General features: G+C 38.8%; 1 protein-coding gene across 1 annotated transcript in view; it reads left to right on the plus strand.

Annotated features, from left to right (window-relative positions):
* Positions 1-19,733, plus strand: part of LOC133956091 (voltage-gated potassium channel subunit beta-2-like) — a 49,958-nt gene extending 30,225 nt beyond the window's left edge. The window contains exons 5-15 of the mRNA XM_062390918.1: positions 2,641-2,720; positions 4,331-4,375; positions 4,641-4,685; positions 5,253-5,296; positions 5,959-6,045; positions 10,393-10,478; positions 10,775-10,895; positions 12,909-13,003; positions 15,191-15,311; positions 15,468-15,556; positions 17,238-19,733. Of these exons, the coding sequence (XP_062246902.1) occupies positions 2,641-2,720; positions 4,331-4,375; positions 4,641-4,685; positions 5,253-5,296; positions 5,959-6,045; positions 10,393-10,478; positions 10,775-10,895; positions 12,909-13,003; positions 15,191-15,311; positions 15,468-15,556; positions 17,238-17,327 (903 nt within the window). The 3' untranslated portion in view covers positions 17,328-19,733. The remainder of the gene's footprint in view (positions 1-2,640; positions 2,721-4,330; positions 4,376-4,640; positions 4,686-5,252; positions 5,297-5,958; positions 6,046-10,392; positions 10,479-10,774; positions 10,896-12,908; positions 13,004-15,190; positions 15,312-15,467; positions 15,557-17,237) is intronic.
* Positions 19,734-19,957: the final 224 nt, after the last annotated feature.

Consider the following 19,957-nt stretch of genomic DNA (forward strand, 5'->3'; position numbering starts at 1 on the left):
TGTTCCGAGGATCATACAACTCACTGTACTTCTCCACTTCAATTATTAATTTAATGTCATCCATGTTGAAGAACTTACGTAAATTACGTATTCTCCACTCAAGCCTATGTTGAGAACGTAGCCCCCTCTCTCTCTCTTTTTATCTGTATCACTGATTGTGTGGCTGTAGTGGATGGGCAGAGGGGGACATTAATTAATGTCATTGGTCAAATTAAAACTCCAGGACAACAGGAGGGGAATTCAAAGTATGGGATGCATATTTGATCATTTATATCATATAAAATATGTCATCAATATCGTTTAAAATCGTTTTTCAGTGTGTTTCCTGCTGCGATACGCTCGCGTCAAGCGCAAAAAATAGACTTGACGCCGAAACGATCGCTGCACGGCTTTGTGCCGGTCAAACCGGAGGCTGAAGCACCGCGCTGCGCCAAGGCTGCCTCACGGTGCTTCAGCCTCCGGTGTGACTGGCACAAAGTTTTAACATGGGAGTGGACGCCGATGTGAACCCGGCGTTGGTAAATAACTCACAATGCGTTGCTTAGCATACGTCACATACTATGTTGCTCTGATTGGTTGTAGGTCTATCCAATTGAGCGAAGAGGAATTTTATTTCCTGGTCAGTTGAAACACGCCCCATAATCACAGCCCAATGGAGCGGTCTCAGACTCACATTCTGACTAGAATTGTGAGTCTGACAACGTCAGGCTATTAAATGCCTACAAGAACAGGCCAAAGACTTTTGGTATGTTATCATCCTTTAAACCTTCACTCTAGTCATTCTACAGTTTTTCAGTTTATGCAAATTATAATGATAATAATAATAACAAAAATAATAATAATAATGATGATTATTATAAACTTAATTGTGTAGCCCCTTTCATAGAAGAAATCCAGCCCAAAGTGCTTTACATACCATGTAGATGAAAATAAAAACATTTCAAACTAAATTCTAAATAAGAAGAGAAGACATAAGAACATGGTTCAGTTACATTTGAAAGAAACGAAAATATAAAAGAAAAGGAATCAAATTATTTAAAAAAATGATCAGATATCAAATAAATTATTATTCTAATTACAAAACAAATCACACTGAGCTGTTCTTCTTGTTATAGATAAAAATGAATGATATCATAGCTGCTGCCAGTATTGCTGGCAGCAGCCCATCTATGTCGATGCTTCCAAATACATAACTAGCGACTGTCTCTTAATTTTACCGCCCCATCAGATGAGCAGTCGTGTCCATACAGAGGTTCTAGTTGCATGTTGTAATAAAATAAAGTTCCTTGTAGGAGGCACCTGTAAATAATTACTGTGTGCCCCTCGCATGTCTCCGCTTAGACACAATACAGATACTGTAACAGCCTCAGTGATTGTCGACCAGTACATATAGCCATATAGTTTTGGCCCTGATTTGGCCTACATCCCACATTCGGACCACATGCCGCATTGAATGAGGGCACTTTGGTGGTCTGCTGCTGTTTACCAGATCTGGGACACAAGTAAGCCATAGCAGTACTGCAAGTCATTACACCTTTCTTAGAGTGCCGCTGGTTTGCCAAAAGGAACCCACATTTGTTTTGGGATATTTGGGCCATATTTGCTATTTTGTATCTATCTATTTAGTTTGGGCCACAAGTAGACCAGAAGTGTCGCTTTGTTGCCTGAAGTGGCTAACATCTGTATGCTATATGGTTGAATGCACAGTGGAGGAAGATATAATTATTTGCCTTACAACCTGTAAATGTGTAAAATGTAGTGACTTCTAGTGGTTAAGTTGAAAGTTGCAGCTGAATACCCCTCACCTCTACCTCCCCTTCCAAACATGAAAGAGAACCTGTAGTAGCCTTCAGTTGTCATAAAAACTCATAAGATGTTTGTCAACATTCGGCTACTGTAAAAAACATGGCAGCCTCTATAGACAGGACCCGCTAAATATAAAGTATTTAAATACAATGGACCTATTCTAGGGTAAAGAAAACCACAAATCGTAGATAATTACACTCTAGCGAAAACCTCACTCAGATAATTGTATTTTTCAATATCTGCTAATAGGTCCCTTTCACCTTAAATCTTACACACTGGACCTTGTCCATTTAGACTTTGAGGAAAACACTGTCAAAATATTGGATTGTTTTCTCTATTATGGGATATAAATGAATCAGTCTCCTCTTTCCAATTGTCTACTGGGCTTTAGCTGACAAACTCTGGATCCATACAGTGCTGGAGGATGCACAGAAAACCTATTTGAGTTCTGTGCCTCCACTTACAATCAGCAGAATTTTGAGCATGTATATAATTGTATTCCTAATCACCCACGACCTTTGCTGATGGTCGTGGGTGACCATCAGCAAAGGTGATGGTCACCCACCATCACCTTCACGTGTGGATGGGATGAGAGACTGAGGGAGCAGGCAAGGCAGGGTAATGTCCATCATCTGTAGCTTATTTCATGGCAGTTCAAACAGAAGTTTCACTCAAAATAATTGACCTATTCTTATCTGAGCAAATTGGAACCATAAGGAAAATAAGGAATAAGCATCTGGGGACTAAAAAACTTAACAATCTGAGAAAGTGGATGACAGAGAAAATACAATAGTTTGATTTCTCTTCTTTATCGTGTCATATCTGCTGTTGAAGGTGGCAGAGGAACTGATGACTTTGGCATATGAGAATGGAATAAATCTGTTTGACACAGCTGAAGTGTACACTGCTGGAAAGTAAGTATGACTCCATTTAACCTAATAACTTGTCTTTAGGCTACATTATCTGTCTTAGTTTTCATTCATGAACCCCACTCCACTCAAGATGATGCTAGCAGAGCAATTGACGCTTCATACAAGCAGCTACAAATGCTGAAGAATAATAATTATTGTACATCCTCAGTTTAGCTTCAGTATCAATCAATCAATCAATCAATCAATCAATCAATCAATCAATCAATCAATCAATCACATTTTATTTGTATAGCTCATATTCAAAAAATAAAATTTGTCTTATGGGACTTAACAATGTGTGACATCTTCTGTCCTTAACCCTCAACAAGAAACAACAGCTATAAAGATATTTCAATCGGGAGAGACTTTGATTCAACGTTTTAACATTTACTGATATGCCCACAAGAAGTGATGTATAGTCTTTGGCTATGTGATGTCATCTGGATTAAGAGGTGGTGGAGCACGTAGTACAGGAAATCCCCCCAAAAAAGAGAAAAGGGGAGTAAAGTAAAGATGGTGGATGACTTTGACGGAGAAGTGAAATTGATTAATGATTCTTACCTTGCAAATGTATTATTCTAGGTAATGACAGAATGAATAATACCTTAGTAAGAATAGACGATGATTAGAATATTTATCGAAAATACGTATTTATCAGATAAATGTATTGCAGTGATATGGGTCTTGTTAGAAAACAGCTGCAGGCCAAGGCATAAAGAAGACATATGGGATAAAGTAGAGATCCAAATGAAGTAGAGTTAATAATTGAAGAAATTGAGGTGTGCAGAGAACCATATAAAGGTGTTTGCAAACAGAATAGATGCTTGAGTGATATGGGTTCTTAAATGTAGAACACAACAAAAGGTCAGCAAAAACTAATTCGAAACTAAGGTAATTCGACCGAATGAAAATTAAGGTCCAAGAACAAATAATATAAAATGCTAACAGAAATTATAAAGATGGTACAGTGACGGCAACAGAAATTAAGTCAGTTTGATGAGCATAAATTAAGGTCCTAAGCGTCCTCCGAAAGTAAAGTACCATGTGCAACATATCCGTTGCGAAGCCCGAATGGGGTCGGAAGACCATGCAAGCAAAATAAACTGCTAGCTCACGGAACCAAGAAGGAACCGGTTTGAAGCTGACATCATGCCGCGATATTGAAGCTGATCGATGAGGAAGTCAGCCTTGTCTGTGGGAAATTTGTTTTTCTCGCTCGCAAGGGTTCCTGCTTGACCACCAGAAGGATTGAAGCTATCTACCCTGGAATCTTGGTCCTAACCTCTTAAGGATAATCTTTGGGAGAGTCCAACATCGTGATGAAAAACAATGTGAAAATAATGCAACACTGAAATTAGAAAAAGAATGCCAAATCTGGTCAGAATCTCTGGACTTATCCTGTGCTTGCAAAGAAGTCTTTACTCAGCTACATATTTCATTTGTAAGGGAAATAAGCCCCCTGCTATCAAGGTGCATGGACAGTATGGACCCATGGTTTAATCTATACTGTCTTTCATCTAGTGGACGAACTCATGTAGCCACTCTGCCTTTAATTAATCTCTCTCTCTCTCTCTCTCTCTCTCTCTCTCTCTCTCTCTCTCTCTCTCTCCCAGGGCTGAGGTTGTCTTGGGAAATATCATAAAGAAGAAAGGATGGAGGTAGACTTTTCAGATTGTGTCTTGTTATTGTACAATCTACTATTTGATTTGTGATGTAAGATTTGTTCGCTTTAATATACATGTTATGTATTTGTCCACAGAAATACAACGATAAAATCTTCAATGAGATTTTTTTTTTCTCTGCTGGATTAAGCAATGTGCCTGATAATATAATACGTTTTTTGTTGCTGAAACATGTTTCAAGTTGTAAGTCTGGAAACTCCAACAATTTGATTTCTGTGTATATCAATGTTGTCACATACAGGCGTTCCAGTTTGGTCATCACCACCAAAATATTCTGGGGAGGAAAGTATGTATTATCTTTTTTTCTCCTTCTTTCTCTCTCTCGAAAGGCACCCTGTCATGTCTCTAACACTTAAACAAATTCTATCAGGTATAATTTAACTATTATGGGAGCTTTTTAATTTACTTTGCCATTCATCTGGGGAAACCATAAAGCCACTCTGGTTAGGTGACTGTAGGAGTAGGAGCTACATGGGGTCACCATGCACTAGGTCCTATGAGCAGGCTCACTACAGAAACTAATTGGACTTCCATGGTGGAAGCCACACTTCCTATTCACAGGGCTTCACCTCCATCATGGCTCTTTGCTTGAGTGAGGATATGATTTTCCTTTCTGTAACTTGTAACTTTAGTTCCCTCAAAGTAATTGGAACAGTAGACTCAAGTTCCTTTGTTGCTGTTGTATATTTCGGTTCAAGATCAAAACATGAAAATGTGTCAGAAATTTTGAATTTCAGTTTCTACATCGTGGTAAGAACCAAACCACTCTGTAACATAAAAGGCGGTTGACAGAGTTCTTTTTTTTACTTCACATAATGATGTTCACTCAAACTAAAAAACTACTTTTTTTCAGAGCAGAAATGGAGAGAGGTTTGTCCAGAAAACACATTATTGAAGGTAAGATTTTTGCTATCCTGAATAAATGTTAAACCTTCCCTTAAGTTTTGATTTTGTTCGGACCCCAAAGCAAAGACTGAAACAGGTGAGTGGATACATTTATTTATTGCTCAACAAAAAGCAACGACGAGCAGGCAGTGGAGGCAGAGAGCAGGCTTGCTGGTAGAATCCCAGGGAGGGCACGAGTTCTGGGCACATGGAAGAAAAACTCTGCACTGTAGACACAATGTAGGGGAACAGCAAGGCACACAGGATTACCTGATTGCCAATGAAACTGGTGAGTTTCTTTAAGAAAACCAAAACACAAAAAACTTAAAAGGAACAAACACACAGAGCAACTACTGAACAAGACGAGCAGTGGAGTGAAGACCAGGCTTTATGGACTTTTTGATGAGCTGAGTGGAAGAAGGTATGCCTTGACTGCTACAGGAGAACCCAGCCACGCCCCTTGCCACACCCATGCCCTGCAGGAGAGACAACAGAAAGGGGGGAGAGAGAGAACACACAAAAAACAACAAGAACTAATACACAGACTCATCACACCTTCATTTTGTCAATATAACAAACAAGCATGTTCTGGTGGTTTTTAGCTGCGTGTAATCCAAAAGACCACATAACATCGGAATATTTATATATTGTACGTGCATATCTTCTTGTAACAGGTCTAAGAGCATCGCTAGAGAGACTTCAATTGGATTACATAGATGTCATCTTTGCCAATCGACCAGATCCAAACACACCTATAGAAGGTGGGTGATTTTCTCTTCCAGTCTTGTGTCTTTGGTTTCTATGGTGCTGAGATGACTAAGATTTATTAACCCAAGTTTATCTTGCCTGTTTTACATTCTTTTGAAATACTGGTGTAGTCTGTGATTAAACTGTGGATTACTTTGGATTGTTCCGTAGGGCTGTTGCACAATAGAGGATAATGGGGCTGATCTTTGACTGGATTCACCCCTTCTGACAATCTTGAGGGTGTTCTAGATTAGAAACCAGTCATTGCCAATAAGTTCAGTACAATGTTGTTGTACATTGTAAAATAGAACAATAAGCAACCTGCAAGCCGACAACATCAATCCTCCTCCATGTTTGTTTTTCTTCTGGAGTCACGTTTGTTCACACAAGTTTCTATGAGATCTCATATCTCTGTAATTGCCACAGTGAAATCGTTCCCTACAAACAACAAGTGTGTGGTCTTGTGTTCTGGCCAAATCGTCTAGTGTTTGCGTCCTGTAGGATAAAAAATGTATTAAATCTTTCTTAATGTCTGTCGTCTCCCATGTTTTTAAATTCAGTTAACCGTCTAGTGTTCGCCAGGCCTAAGTGTTCCCTACTGTTAGCCTGAACTGAGAAATTTCTACATAAAATGTCCCATCCAGTTAAAGTAAATGGTCACATACACATTCATACAGTGCGTCTATGCACCAAATTACATTAGGGGCAATATGGGTTCAATATCTTGTCCAAGAAAACTTTGACAATAACTCACATGTACAGTATGCCTCAATAGAATGGAACAATAACGTTTTTTACCACTATCATGTTAATTTCCCCTTTTTTAGCAGGAACTCCTTGGTGGTGAAGTGAAATAAAACAGCAAATCAGTTTATTTAAAAATGGTTTCACATAATCTGTAGTTTGTTCACATTTTTTGTTTTTGACACAGCAAAACAAGACATATCGGGAAACCAAAGTACAGATAAAATCAAATTTAATACACTGATACTGGTGTCTAATCATAGTCACATGAAAGTCCGGTGGTATACAGTATAACATATTTTGTCTTTCAACCAAAGAGATAACACCAAAAATACGTTTGGATCCATTATTTCAAATCCAAGTGTATATTCAGGCAAATGGCAGAACATGAGTGTCAGGGGGAAAAAATATGATCGTCTATTGAGTTTTGGTTTATCTGATATGTTTGTATTAAAGGGGACATATTATGCCCATTTCACCACAGTTGATATGGTTCCTTGGGGTCTTAATGAAATATCTGTAACATTTTTTGGTAAAAATACCACAAGGATAATTTAAAACAGCACCTTTTTACTCTGTCTAAAACAGCCCTCCTCAGATCAACCCGTTTTGAGGGCCACGCCCCCCTCTCACCCCGCCCCCATCTTACCCCACCCACTTTCACCCCTCTCATCCCTCCCCCCTCTCATGAAGGTGTAGGACATAACGTTTTTACCTCCATTAATTAGCCTGTGTGTTTGAATGTGTTCTCACTACAGAATGCATTCAACATCTATAGGGCAGATTATGGGCCTTTATGTCTAAGAGGAAGAGAGCAGTAAGTTTTGTTTTTTTTATGCATGAGATATCAGTCATTTCTGCAATACAAATATGACTGAGGAATAAAATACATAAATTACTCTTCCCTCTGTATTACTTTGCTAACTACTCAACTTACACAAGACAATTGTTGACATGTTACATATCAAACATTAAAAGCACACAACTGTTTCTATAAACTTGTATTGTCAGAAAGATTGCCACAGAGATTTTTAATCATAGTTATTAAATGTACTGGCTGGGACAGAGGTAATAAATACAAATACCAAGTATAATAAAAACATTGATTACAAAAATACAATTTGTGCCATCAGTAGCCATACTATAAACAAAGAAACACTTTATATTTGTGTGTCACCTTTTATTCTCTAAATACAATGTGAACTTTGCTCCGCCGTTAGAGGTATTTGGCGTACAGAAGCTTTGTTAGCTGGTGTTGAGGCCATCTGGGCCTGAGAATCAGGGTGGACCTGGGTGGTCCTGGTCCTACATAATTGATATGTTATTTATGTTTCACATACTGTTTGTACATTGTTTGGATTTTAAATAGAGCCTGTGACAATCATGGAAGATTGCATCTGCTTTCACCGGCTCGCCCTTCTTATATATTACATCTGTCCCCCGCCGACACACAGCACAAACCTCAAACAGCTCCAGGAGGCAGTTTTCATAGACAATATATGTGGGTGTCTTATGAACAGGGTTAGAAGATTCCATTCTATTAGAAAGACAAAGATTTCACCCAAAGGCTGCAACAGCTAAAAAAGTGTAGGATGGTAATCCATCTGATTATTGAACTGTTTAGATTAAATATTGAGTCACTCACGTCACATCTGCTGACTAAGTCAAGACTGTGATCAAGTCATCAGGATCATAGGTAGCATCCTGTGGCTCTCCGAAGTCCATACTTGAACAACTTTGGTTGTCCTCTCCCTCCTCCAAGCGAGGCCTCTTACAGCTAAGGTCCCAACACCGACATCAGGGCAGCACAGTTTTCTGTGTGCCTATGATAAAACAGACACAGTATCCATGGAGTCACAACAAATGAGATGCTGTTACAACTTTAACACAGAGACACAATCAATGACATGACGAAGTAACTGAGCGTAAACAAACCTGTACTTTTGTAGTGAGTTTGCAGTGTTTTCATAGAAAGCTGCGTTCCATGTGTGGGCATCTTTGGTGGGTCCGTCTGGCATGCTACGTGATGTAGCCTAGCACAGATGTGCTTGCCTGAACACCAAAAGCAGCAATGTTATTCATGTTTGTACTACTGTCATGCATACAAAGATACAAGAACACATTTCCCCAAACTAGGGCTGGTAATGAATAATCGTTCTAATCCCGCACATTATGACAACAACATCCTCCGGTATCTTGAACGAGCGCCCGTAGCAGCAGCTGTAGCTGGAAGTTAGGTTTGTGAGTGTTGTGCTCTCCACGCTCTTTCCCCCCTCCGCTCGTGTGTCCTCCCGTTAGTACTGTGCCGCTGATTTTTTCCCACGGCAGCACTGGGCTGGAAGTTCGCTACGGCAGACGCTCGTAGCAGCTGCTACAAGCATCCGTAGCTAACTTCAAGCTACAGCAGCTACAACCGGAGCTCGTAGCAGCTGCTACAAGCATCCGTAGCTAACTTCAAGCTACAGCAGCTACAACCGGAGCTCGTAGCAGCTGCTTCAAGCATCCGTAGCTAACTTCAAGCTACAGCACCTACAACCGGAGCTCACAGCAGCTGCTACAAGCATCCGTAGCTAACTTCAAGCTACAGCACCTACAACCGGAGCTCATAGCAGCTGCTACAGGCGCATGTAGCTAACTTCAAGCTACAGCAGCTACTACCGACGCTCATAGCAGCTACTACCGGGCTCGTAGTAGCGTGGAGAGCACAACACTCACGAACCTGCCGTGCGATCACCGTTCACCGTGGACTCTCACCAGCTGTCCTCGATTAATGAAAACTCCTGTAAAGTCTCTCCCTATCCCCCACTACTACATACTAGCCCCCCTGCCCCCTCACACACACGACACAACAAGCTAACGGCACTAGCCTCCACACAAAATGTCTAAAAGAAGCAAATACCAGAATTATAAAAAAAAATACTTACATTTCCCTCGTCTTCAGTGTTGCAACGGAAAGATGGCACCGACCCCTCTTTCAATAACAACCTTTTTAGAGAATCCGTTGTTATATTGGCCCAGATTGATAAAACAGTCCGATTCAAAGTGGTGGCAGGAACGTTGCCATCATATATGAACTCAATCCATCTCAATCCTGTGTCTTCTGAAGCTGGAGTCACATGAATACATTTGTGCTGATTTGTGCAGCCGACCAATGAGCATCTCGGGTGTTGATTCATGCTGCTGTTAGCTTATCCAAGTGTTTCCAAGGCCAAGGCTTGCAAGAATGACACCGGTGGACCGAGGTTATATAAAGTGGGAGGGTCCATCTAGGGGTGGGTCGAGTGGTAGTGGGGGAGTGCATAGAGCTATGGGGGAATGTACTAAATGGGCATTTTTCGACCATGACGTTTATTTCGGGGGAAATTCCATTGGACGCACTTTAGGACATAGTTTCTGAAATAGAGGAACCACAACAAATCGCGGGAGTGTTTTTTTCCAGAGTTTTTGGGACGGTAGACATGCCAGATACCCAAAATAATGTGTAGAAGCACTACAAAAGTGGAATTTTCATAATATGTCCCCTTTAAATATATATTCCACAGACTTGGCATCTAGCTGAAATCTCACTGATAATGTCACCAATTAAATTACTCAGCTAATATGGGCTGTTTTGGTAGAGACGGTGAGGGCAATGACACATGTGATTAACCACGGGATGGCCATGTACTGGGGTACATCAAGATGGACATCTATGGAGATCATGGTGAGTTGAAACCTATATCACAACATGTTGTAAAAGATTATATCAGCATCAGATGTCAATGTTTTCTTTGAGATTCTCTATTTTAATTGGTACAATGTGCAAAGTATGTAGTGATGCCAGTGCTTATGTTCGGGTCCACCACGTTTTAAATGTCATATAACCCCTTGATCTTTTAGAGAATGGTGTTGGTGAAGCTTTGGTCTTGGTGGGATTTTCATGGTCCATTTTAGATGAGGTTGACATTTTTGGAATGTAGAAGAACTGTATGGAGTAATTGTTCCCTGTGCTTGCTGTAGGAGGCGTACTCTGTGGCAAGACAATTCAATCAGATCCCACCCATTTGCGAACAAGCAGAGTATCACATGTTCCAAAGGGAGAAAGTTGAAATTCAACTTCCTGAACTCTACCACAAGATAGGTAAGCAGCTGCCATTGTCTGTGAGGAATTGTATTGTTATGGTTACAATAATACCCAACTCCTCATCAGTATGTGAAGCTCAAAATATGTATTATTATTATTATTATTATTAATAATAATAATAATATTATTATTATTAACATACATTTTTATAGCACCTTTCATACAAGAAATGCAGCTCAAGGTGCTTTACATAAAATATAGAAAAAAACATGTTAAAATGATATTCAAAATAAGATAAACAATTACAAAAAATAAGAACATTTAAAAGAAGAGCGAATAAAATTACATGAAAAATATATAAAAACTGAAAAAATTCTATTATTAAAACTAATAGCACAGGAGTGTGGGCAAATTGAATTGATGGGCTGCCAATTCATGTTGGAAGTTCTTTATAAGATTGCCTGCCTTTTTCAGGGACTTTTTGTGTCCTCTTCAGCAGCCATTTATGTTTTGTCACAAAGTGTATCCTATCTTGTTATTATCACCTCAAAATATTTAAAAAAAATAAGATCCATTGTAATTGTAGAGATGCAGAATGTTTGTCATGCTTTTATCTGAGATTACTGCAATAGTCTATTTTTGTGCCTTCACCGTAAAAACTTTGAAATGACTACAGACTGACTGACCACAGAGTTCTGCTTGGTGCTCGACTTATAACTGTAACTTAAGCAGTTTTCAGACGTGACCTCTGGTTGATGTCCAGAGGATTGGGTCCTGACTTTAAGCAGCTAGGAGAATGTTTTTTAGAGTACAGCGTTTCGATATCGGTGTCACTAAAAACTGACTTGGCATCTTCATCTTTGTCTTCTACATGGGTCCACTTTTTATAAGCAGAGATATTTATTTTATTTTATTTTTTAGTTTTTGAGTCATCACAAACACACCCTCTTGCTTACAGTAAATCCCGCAGAGTATCTCCTGCTGTGTCGTTACATCGGCTTCTCACATTCTGCAGACTTTTTAGTTTTTAGTGTACAAAGGTTCTCACTGTGACATTTGCATTCCCACATTTAACTGTTATGTTTTTCAGGCAGCAGAGACTTGTCGAGGTCGGTGTTGAATGAATTCTCAGAGGACCTAGTACTTACAAGTTTAATATTTATTACACAAGATAATTACAGGTCAGGCAGGCACCATGGTATGCCCGGAGAAATCACACAGGCCAAATAGTGAAAATCTGCCTCGCTTCTGCAAGGCAAGACCTTTTAAAGGGGAGGTGTTGCCAACAAAATTATAGATAAATGACGTAGCACATAGGGTCTATGTCTAAATATGGACATGTTTTTAGTAACTTAAACTGAAATCGCCTGCTAAATCTTTGCCCCTCCCTTAGCAGGTCAGATACTGTCCCATAGGTCAAAGATCATTCCAAGGAGGGGTAGAGCTAACGAATATCATCTGGGAAAGTATTTTAAAAGTCTGAGAATGTCTAAAAGTTAGAATCCAGACGCCTTAGGCTGTCATTTTCGCTTTATAACCATGCTCAAAAGATGTCTTAGCTAAATATACTATACAACCTTTCCTGAGAAATTGCGGGGGATCTCCGGAGTTCAGTTCTTATCTGAAAGCACCATTAGAGGCTCAGACACACCTGTTTTAGCCTCTTCACTCTTGTGAAAACAACATTTTTTTTATCAACTTTGTGATATTTGTTAATCACCTTCAAGGATCTTCATGATTTGGTTCCCAATTATTAGTATTTCACACATTTTTTATCCCAAGCCTTCTCACTGTTCCAGAGACCAAGTTAGAAACTAAAGGGGGCAGAGTCTTTGCAGTCAGGGCGCTGGAGTTTTGGAACTACATTGCCTGAAGAGTTTTGGTCTGAGTCAGTGTCATCATTTAAATCACATTTGAAAATGTCCTTCTACCAGAAGGAATTTCCTGGTTTCATCCAAGCTGTATATTTATTTCTAATGTTTAACTGTGTATTGTATCTCTTTCTTATAGTGAAGCATTTTGTGTTTTTTATAAATAAAGTTTACTATTACAAGTTTTGTGTGTATGCAGGCATCGGCGCTATGACATGGTCTCCACTTGCTAGTGGGATCATCTCAGGGAAGTATAACAATGGGATCCCTCCTTGTTCACGTGCCTCGCTTAAGGTAACACACTTTTTCACCGCCTCTGTCATAATGCCTGAGTTTTCCAACTCACAGTCCACAAAATCTCCTTGTTATTCTGGATAGTCCATATACTGTTTTTTCACAGTAGCAATTTTGTATTGAACTAATTAGTGTTTAGGAAGATACTACTTGACTCATTGTAATTGTGTACTAACTGAAAGTACCAGCTGAATACTTCTTAGGCCATTTCCCAAAGATCTGTTGGTAAGGAAAATGATAAAATACATTTTCTGATTATAATTTGTGTCTCCCGAAAAGAGAAACAAGGGACAAAAAGTTAAGTGTGGAATATACAGGAGACTATCATACTCCTGTATGGAATGTCTGAATATCTCTACTGAAACATTTAAGGTCAGGCCACTCAGGAGTGTTATATCATCTGTCTCTCTAACTCTGGCCCCCCATGTATTTCTAGTCCATTACTGCATGTCACTAACTTCGTGTATCTCTGCTGGGCAGTTATTATCTATAGGTATCATTATTACTATTTACTTGTAATATCCTTGTAACAATCTATAAAAACAGTGGAAAAGGTGCATTTTTTTTTTTTAAAGAATTCATAATAAACACCCTTCATCAGTTTGATAACAGTGGTACACATGACTGATTCACACACAGAAATCATGTCATCATGTTCTATTAAAAAACAATAAGTAAAAACAAATCGCATATTCTGCGTTTTTTGATGGAAGAAACAGGAACCTTTTACAGTCTGTGTGAAGAGGATTCAACTGACAGCTGAAGCACAGAATTGAAATGAATGTTATTAGATAACATGCAAGTATGTATGTACAGTGACACAGAGGAAGGTATTCATAAGTTCTAAAAATATCTGATTTTATGGCAAAGTCTCCTTAACAACAATGATATGAAATGAAAAACTTACAGCATGCGATGTATGATGTCGAACCAGCCAACCAGCTCTGTCAGACTAGTTGTTATAATCGAAATAGTAATTAGTATACTTATAGTGGTAACTGCGCAGGAGAGAAAACACAAAGTTAGTGACATGTAGTAATGGAATAAAAATACATGGGGGGCCTTCATGTTGTTCAGTCTCTGTGACAGAATCGAATGCTGCATGAAGGATCCAGCATGATGAGAAAGTACATTATCTGAGGCCATGAAAGGTCATTGAGAACTCTCAGCAGCACTGTTTCTGTGCTGTGATAGATTCTAAATCCTGATTAAAAGTCTTCAAACAGACCATTAATGTGCAAATATAGAATATATAAAAAAAAAAAAAATATTACAAAACTGATTAGTAACAGTTTTTTCAAGGATTTTAGAAATTAAGGGAAGGTCTGATTTGTGTCTGCAATTATTGAAATCATCTGGATCAAGAGTCAGTATTTTGAACCTTTTTTAAGTTTCATGAATTTTGAAAATATTGTTATTTAGTTCATGTGCACTGTTGTCTGCAACATCTATTGCACTTCTGTCTGTCGTGGGAGAGGGATCCCTCACACGTTTTTTCCAGTCAAAATGTTTTTTTGGGTAGTTTTTCCTTAGTCTTGCTGATGGTTGAGGGCAGAGGCTGTTGCACTTTGTTAAGCCCCATGACGCAAATTGTGATTTGTAAATATTGGCTACAGAAATAAAATTTGATTGATTGATTAAGCAGAGGTTTAATAATTGCAACACTTACTTAGTAAAGATATATTAATCTGATTTTTATTTAGGACTGTTAAATAAAGATACTACTTTAAAAAGTGTAGTTGGAAGAGAATCTAATTGACAAGTTGATTGTTTGGATGAAGACATCAGTGAAGTCAGCTTGGAGAGAATTATAGGAGAAAAGTGGTATTTAAATCTGAGGCTACAGGTAGCCCCCCTGTGGAATGCAACATAGAAATCTCAAGAGAAAATCTTTTCTAGTTTATATTTTATGGTATACTGTTCTATGGAAAAATATGATACCATTAAATGAGTATACTAAAGAGTCATTCAAAACATCAATTTCGTTTAAACCAATTTCTAGTTTCAAACTTGTATACCATGCAAGTAACGACAATGAGTCTCCAGAGTCACCAAAAATAGTTGTTGAGTAGTCACAGCTTTCCTAGTTCTTTTATGACAAAGACAGATAAAATCTTGTGGCAGTCTTGTTTGAGCCCTGTACCGTTTTCCTGTTGTGCCTGATCTCTGCTGTCCTATCTATAACAGGGTTATCAATGGCTGAAGGACAAGATCCTGAGTGAGGAGGGACATCGTCAGCAGGTGAAACTAAAAGATTTACAGGCAGTTGCTGGGCGACTCGGCTGCACTCTGCCCCAGCTGGCTATTGGTAAAAAAAAAAATAATACTGGAATTCCTTACATTTCTGTTACTGTCATAATGGCTTTATTAAAGTTAGTTGTCACTGCTTTCACAATGACAACTAATAGTCCGTTCTGTGATGGACTACTTTCACCTTTTCTACCTGTGTTAAAAATTCCCACAGCCTGGTGCCTGAGGAATGAAGGGGTGAACTCAGTCCTGCTGGGAGCTTCCACAACTGACCAACTGATGGAGAATATCAGAGCAATACAGGTCAGAAAGTATACAGGCTAACAAAAAAAACATATACAACCAGTTTGTTAACAGTTACGTAACTGCAGAATTAAATGTTACCAGGGTCTGAGGTAGAGCACTTAAGATATTCAACTAACACCCACTGTTAAGATGAAAATGCAGGCTGTGATCCATTGTTGAATTTTAGTTTTAGTTGGACATTTTACAGTGTAAAATCAAATACATATGGACCCATATGTCTTTGTTTTTACACTGTAAAATGTCTAACTGCAGTTCTATTGGCAGTTCAATCCCCAGTCTTCTCCATCTGCATGCCGAAGCGTCCTTGGGCAAGATGCTGAACCCTGAATGGCCCCCGTTAGAACAACAAAGTGCTGCTAATAGATGCACTGTATGAATGTGTGTGTATGTGAATGGATTAATGTAAATCTGTACTGTAAAGAGCTTTGAGTGGTCATCAAGACTAGAAAAGCGCTATATAAACACAAAACCATTTAACCATTTACAAGGAACTTTTCATATTTAAAATACATCAACAATCAAATGTTATGTTTTTATGTAAAATTAGTTATCAATATACAGTAAAATGTGCCAATGTTTAAAAGTTTAGATTGTGTCCTTTTTTTATTGTATAAAAACATGACAATAAAGAGGATTGTATCATGAATGCACAAATGAACAGATTGTTGGTTAATAGTTAGACTTTTTCCAGTGGTTACCTCCCAATTTGTTATCCTAGTAACCTAACCCTAACTCACAGAGTTAGCACTGAAGCAAATGATCAGCAGATTTATTGTCTAAATATCTTTTGGTCTGGCTGTGGGCTGCACCACAGATGACAGCTTTCCGGAATGACCACTGACAAATCCACTAGAGCAGTGGTTCTCAACCTTTTTTCAGTGACGTACCCCTTCGAAGAAAAAATTCTGCCGAGTACCCCCTAACCAGCGCAAAGCAGTTTTGGTAGAAAGAAAGATGGAATGTGATTTATTAAGCCTTGTAACTAGACACATTCAAATTTAAAACTCCATCAATGTCCATAACATTGCTCATTTGCAGTGGTCTCTTTTATTTTGAAAGGGTACCGGTAGAGACGCGGACTTCTTGTTATGAATCATTAACTTCACAACGGAAAACTTTTACGTTTAAGCGCCCCTCCGAAGAGGCACAAGCTCTCACGGTGTTGTTTAGGGAAGGCTCTCTGCTCTGGTTTCGCCTTCTTTGGCGCTTGTCCCTCCATGTTTCAGCAGCATTGCTGCTGCATTTCAACTCGACTCCATTGTTGAAGTTTTCAAGGCAGGTGATGACAGGCGATGACAGGTGGCGTGTGCCAGGGTGGGTCAAACCATCGGTATGGGGGAGACTGTTTTTTTATGATAATTAAATTGAAAATCCTACTGAATATAAAATTTAGGTTCATGAACTTACACTTATATTTTATTGAATATTTGTTAAATAAAAAAATGTCAAGGATTTTTGAATGGATGCTAATTTAAATATATTTAAAAAAAATCTCAAGTACCCCCCGGAGTACCTTCAAGTACCCCCAGGGGTACGCGTACCCCCATTTGAGAATCACTGCACTAGAGATCTCTGTGACACTATGAAGTCAAGATGTGCCTCCAATAGGCTGACTCAAGCAACGGCCAGTTGTCTAAGGTACATTTGACGGTAACGTTTCTCTCCTCTTGTTCCTCAGGTTCTCCCAAAGTTATCACTGTCCCTTGCATCTGAGATGGATGGCATCTTGGGAAACAAGCCGTACAGTAAAAAGGACTTCAGATCCTAGAAGCACCCGTGATGAACTGTCTCTGCTTTTGAAAAAGCAGCAACACCGATTAGCAGAATTTGACAAACTGTGGATAATCAGAAATCTGTTTCTAAAAGACACATGGCATAAAAAACACATTATCCATTTCACCAAGTTGAAGCACTTTACTGTCTTGCTCGTGTTTGCACTTATAACCAATTTATAGTGCCAATTACTACCAAATGCAAATACTTCAACCCTCATCCGCTGCATTTCGTCTAATCAGCGGAGAAAGTGAATGGCTGAGTGGGATGAGTCCTCTGCACTGTCTACAGATTGTTGTCTCAGCATGTTTTGTGGAACATGTTGATCCAAATCTTCAGCCTACTAAGTACGTTATGGTGTGATGTATTCCCATTTTGACTGTAATAACAACAGCGATTTGTTTTAGGAATTAAACATTGTATTATTTATAGTCAGTTTAGGTATTTGATTATTGTTAGAGCATTGCTGTCATGTTATAGTCAGTTTAAAGTCATATGTTGTTTAACTTCATAATACATGTTTGATTCTTTTTTTTTTGTTGAGCTGTGTTTTTAAAAAAAATTGGGGCATGTGTTAGCATGGTTAGCACTATATCTTGGCCAATGTGGGAATATGACCATTTATAGCTATCAAATTACATTTCAATTCAACTTTATTTGTATAGTGCCGAATCATAACATACCCTAGGCACCTTACAAAGTAAGGCTGAGACCTGAAAATATTATAGAGAAACAGCTCCCACCAAATGAGTAACCACACTTCAGTGCAGTGGAATAAAAAAAACTCCCTTTAAACAGGAATAAACCATCAGAACCAGACTCAGTGTGGGCGGAAATCTGACAGGTTGGAGTGAGAGGAGAAAATGGAAAGAAGAGGAGAGGTGAGTGGAGATGACGGGAGAGAAGAGAGACACACCAGGAACCGTTGTGTAGCCGTCACATTTAGACTCTGTCAGACTGGTTGTGATAATTTAAATAAGTGATATTTATAGATGTAATGATATCAGACCAAATTAAGTTTCAAACTAGGGTTTTTTATTTGAAAAGTTCTTTAAGAACTCTAATGTTTAAAAAGTCCAAAAGCTCGAAAAAGTGGCCCAAAGCAGGGTGGTGGTTGTAGCACAAACGATCTCAGATCTGTCTTTCCTCTCGCATGCACTTGGTATGGCAGAAGCTGTATTGGGGAATACCCTGGTGTACCTCATGTCAGGTGAGAAGTGGTGGCTGTATCTGGGTATTGACAGAAACACGTGAACAGCAAATCACACAATAAGAGGCCTGAAGAATGTGTCAAACACCTGGAATAAACTGAAAGAAAACAGGGTTTTTTAACACAGCTCTACAATAAACATGCACTCAATCAGGCCTTAGTTGCCCCATCTCAGTCAACCTTATATGAATAGAAATTAATTTTTACGTTAAATTCAACACAGAACTCAAAAGACTGCAAAAGAGATAAAAACGGACAATGAGTTTTGCATTAAAATTCACTTGAGTCTACCATGGAAGTAGCTTACTACAGACACAATATATTATATTGATATTTAATATAATATATTCATTCTCTGGAAATCTTTGATATTTGTAATGGTTAATTAATTCAACATTACCAACATTACCAATATCACAAAGCCTGTTAAGATGTTTTCTAACACAATTTTACCACAATAAGATACATTGATATATTGTTTTTTATTATTATTTAAAGATAACAATATAGATACATTTGTTTCCTTTTGAATCAACAATACTGAATTGATTTTTGCTCTAGATCAATGACATATTTCTCCACACCCTTTTTGCTCATACAGTGGTTGTGTTTTATTGTAAGGTGAGGTCTAACAACCACAGCAAAGAAGGATGTTAAGTGGCATCCGCATTAGGAGGAGTGGGTCAGGGTGAATGGACAGTTTGACAAAACACTGGACCTTTGATATACAGTAGACCACTGCTCATCAACTGTGTGAAACAAACAAACATTTAAGCAAATGTGTGTGACGTAGTACACCTAGGTGTTATGGGGAAGAGAAGTGATGTTGTTATGGGGATGAAGTGTGAAGAGAGTACCTACGGCTGATGAAGGCCAGTACAGCCAATGCTGAGGTAGTCAGACAGAAGTGTTGAGAGAAGCGCAGGTTTCTAGCCTGACAGTGTTCAAGGCCCTGTATGTTGCTGCTGCTGTTGTGGAGGGCAAATAAAGTTACTGCGTTCTGAACCATTAACAAACATCTCCTTATCCTTTTTCAATGGAATTGCCCGGACGGCTGGTTACTGGCCAGATAACCAGCCAAACTAACAGTAAGGAGGTAATAAACTGCTACTTAACTGACAATGGTGAGCATGATGCGAGTGGACACCGAGCTACTTCTACACTTTCAAGAAATTTAATTGAATTCAGACACCAAAATCAATTCAAAGAGTGTACGTGTGGAGCAGACATATCAAGTGTGCGATCCAGCTTTAAACAAGTTCTTGTGAATGTGTTACAGCTTTTACAACTAAATTTGAAATAAAAATGTGGTTTATTTTTTATTATTAACTGTTGTCTGTCGCATGTGGTCGCATGTTTAAAAGATCAACATACCCACCTGCTCGCAGTGAATCCTGCGATGGATCTCCTGCTGT

The sequence above is a fragment of the Platichthys flesus genome, chromosome 7 (genome assembly GCF_949316205.1).
Source record: "Platichthys flesus chromosome 7, fPlaFle2.1, whole genome shotgun sequence".
NCBI classification, from domain to species: Eukaryota; Metazoa; Chordata; class Actinopteri; order Pleuronectiformes; family Pleuronectidae; genus Platichthys; species Platichthys flesus.